Source organism: Branchiostoma belcheri, unplaced genomic scaffold (assembly GCF_001625305.1).
Source record: "Branchiostoma belcheri isolate BF01 breed outbred unplaced genomic scaffold, Haploidv18h27 scaffold60, whole genome shotgun sequence".
In the NCBI taxonomy this organism is placed as follows: Eukaryota; Metazoa; Chordata; class Leptocardii; order Amphioxiformes; family Branchiostomatidae; genus Branchiostoma; species Branchiostoma belcheri.
This window is the reverse complement of record NW_017804243.1, coordinates 1,231,396-1,233,100: the sequence shown is the minus strand read 5'-3', so window position 1 is coordinate 1,233,100 and position 1,705 is coordinate 1,231,396. Positions and strand designations below refer to the sequence as shown.

The 1,705-nt window shown below is 40.3% G+C and overlaps 1 protein-coding gene across 1 annotated transcript in view; it reads left to right on the top strand.

The window, feature by feature from the left end:
* The window catches only part of LOC109482769 (tricalbin-3-like), a 57,975-nt gene extending 56,479 nt beyond the window's left edge, over nucleotides 1-1,496 (top strand). The window contains exon 10 of the mRNA XM_019785607.1: nucleotides 1,395-1,496. Within this exon, the coding sequence (XP_019641166.1) occupies nucleotides 1,395-1,496 (102 nt within the window). The remainder of the gene's footprint in view (nucleotides 1-1,394) is intronic.
* Nucleotides 1,497-1,705: the final 209 nt, after the last annotated feature.

The window sequence follows — 1,705 nt, the reverse complement described above, 5'->3', positions numbered from 1 at the left end:
CAGTATGGAAATGCTCTGTGCAGGTGTTAATCAAGTTAAATCCCAACAGCCAATCAGCAAGAAATGCTCTGTGCAGGTGGAAATGCTCTGTGCAGGTGTTAATCAAGTTAAATCCCAACAGCCAATCAGCAAGAAGAATAGAGGAAAGCTGCATGCCTATTGGTTGATGCCCTGCATTCCATTGTGATGACTCATGCCCAAACGTGGTAAACAAGGCACACTAACACAGTAATACATTTGCTATAACACAGCCAAAAAACTCAAATAAAACCATTCTAAAAGCCTGTATCACAATAATTTAAAAAACGCCTAGGGGTATTTGCCCACTGTACCTCCATACCAAATTTCAGGACCTTGGGCCCTAAAATGAAGAAGCTGAATCCATTTAAAAAATGGCAGGAGAAGAAGAAGAAGAAACATCAGAAAAAGCAATATGGTTTCACCACACCACTTCGTGGTGTGGTGAACCCATAATGATAATGATGAATATGCAAGAGATTGTAAGTATGGTTTCATACATATTTTCAAGATAATGGTCGAAAGGGGTCTTTAAAGCAAACTATGTTGTCCAAACTGCATTAAAATCTCGAACTGGGTGAGATTTGAAGGGGAAAATGGCTTCTAAAAAGTCTTAACATGTTATGCTGTAGGTTTGTGATGGTTTGACGAAGTGATCAACTTGGAAGGCAAGTCAGAACCATGGCAAAATTTCTTGGGTTCACCTGCCACTGATTCGAGGGAAAAGTTAAAAATCTGATTATGTGAGTCTCAAGCAATCAGAGAACAACCCAGAACTGATATGCCATACTGTCAAAAATGGCTCAAATACATTCAATTTGTATGATCTAGACATTAAAGGCATCCAATGCCATTTCAGGGAGGCAAAACAAAAATATACTGGATGAGGAAATCTGTCTGCTATTGACCTTTACTGCCATTTCTTAGCACATTTTCGTCATCATTTCATTCTTGAATCATTTGAAACCCCCCCCCTCAAAAATGCTGTGATGCTATTTTTGGGCACCGCCCATAAATAGCTAGAACTAGCCTATGATACAAAACAAGCTACCGTTGTTGTTCAGCGACATCACATTTTTGCCTCAAAGCTATCAGTATGCTATGGGATAGGATTGATTCAACTTTAATACTACATTAAAAGAATGATGAGAAAATTGACTTTGAAAGTCTCATTTTTCCTCCCTGAAATTGCATTGGATGCCTTTGATGTCTGTTCACAGTGTTCCAAGATAATCTTACATTTCCTAATGGAGGAATGCAACAACATGACTAATCTCTTGCAATCACCGGGTCTAATCTGCTCTAATAGCAAAATCCCTCAAGCCGTGTGTAAACTGGGCCAAGCAATAACATCTCCCATCTCTCTTACCCTGCAGCTGTCAATCAAGATGAAGGGGCGGGGCATGCTGGCGACACACACCCTGGCCCAGTATGACCTCTCTCTAGCTAGCTACGGACTGGAGGAAAGCCATAAGTAAGACTTTTATCTTATCTATTCATAAATGATGCAGCTGCACTCCTATACATTGACTTCTCCCTAGCAATATTGACATCTCTCATCTCATCTATCCCTCAGTTTTTTATGATTATTCACCCATGCACTGAGGCAGCACAGGCAATCAGGTTTCTCCACCCTTCTTGGTATTCTGTTCTTCTTCTCATTTCACTTACTGTCATGCCTGTCCAT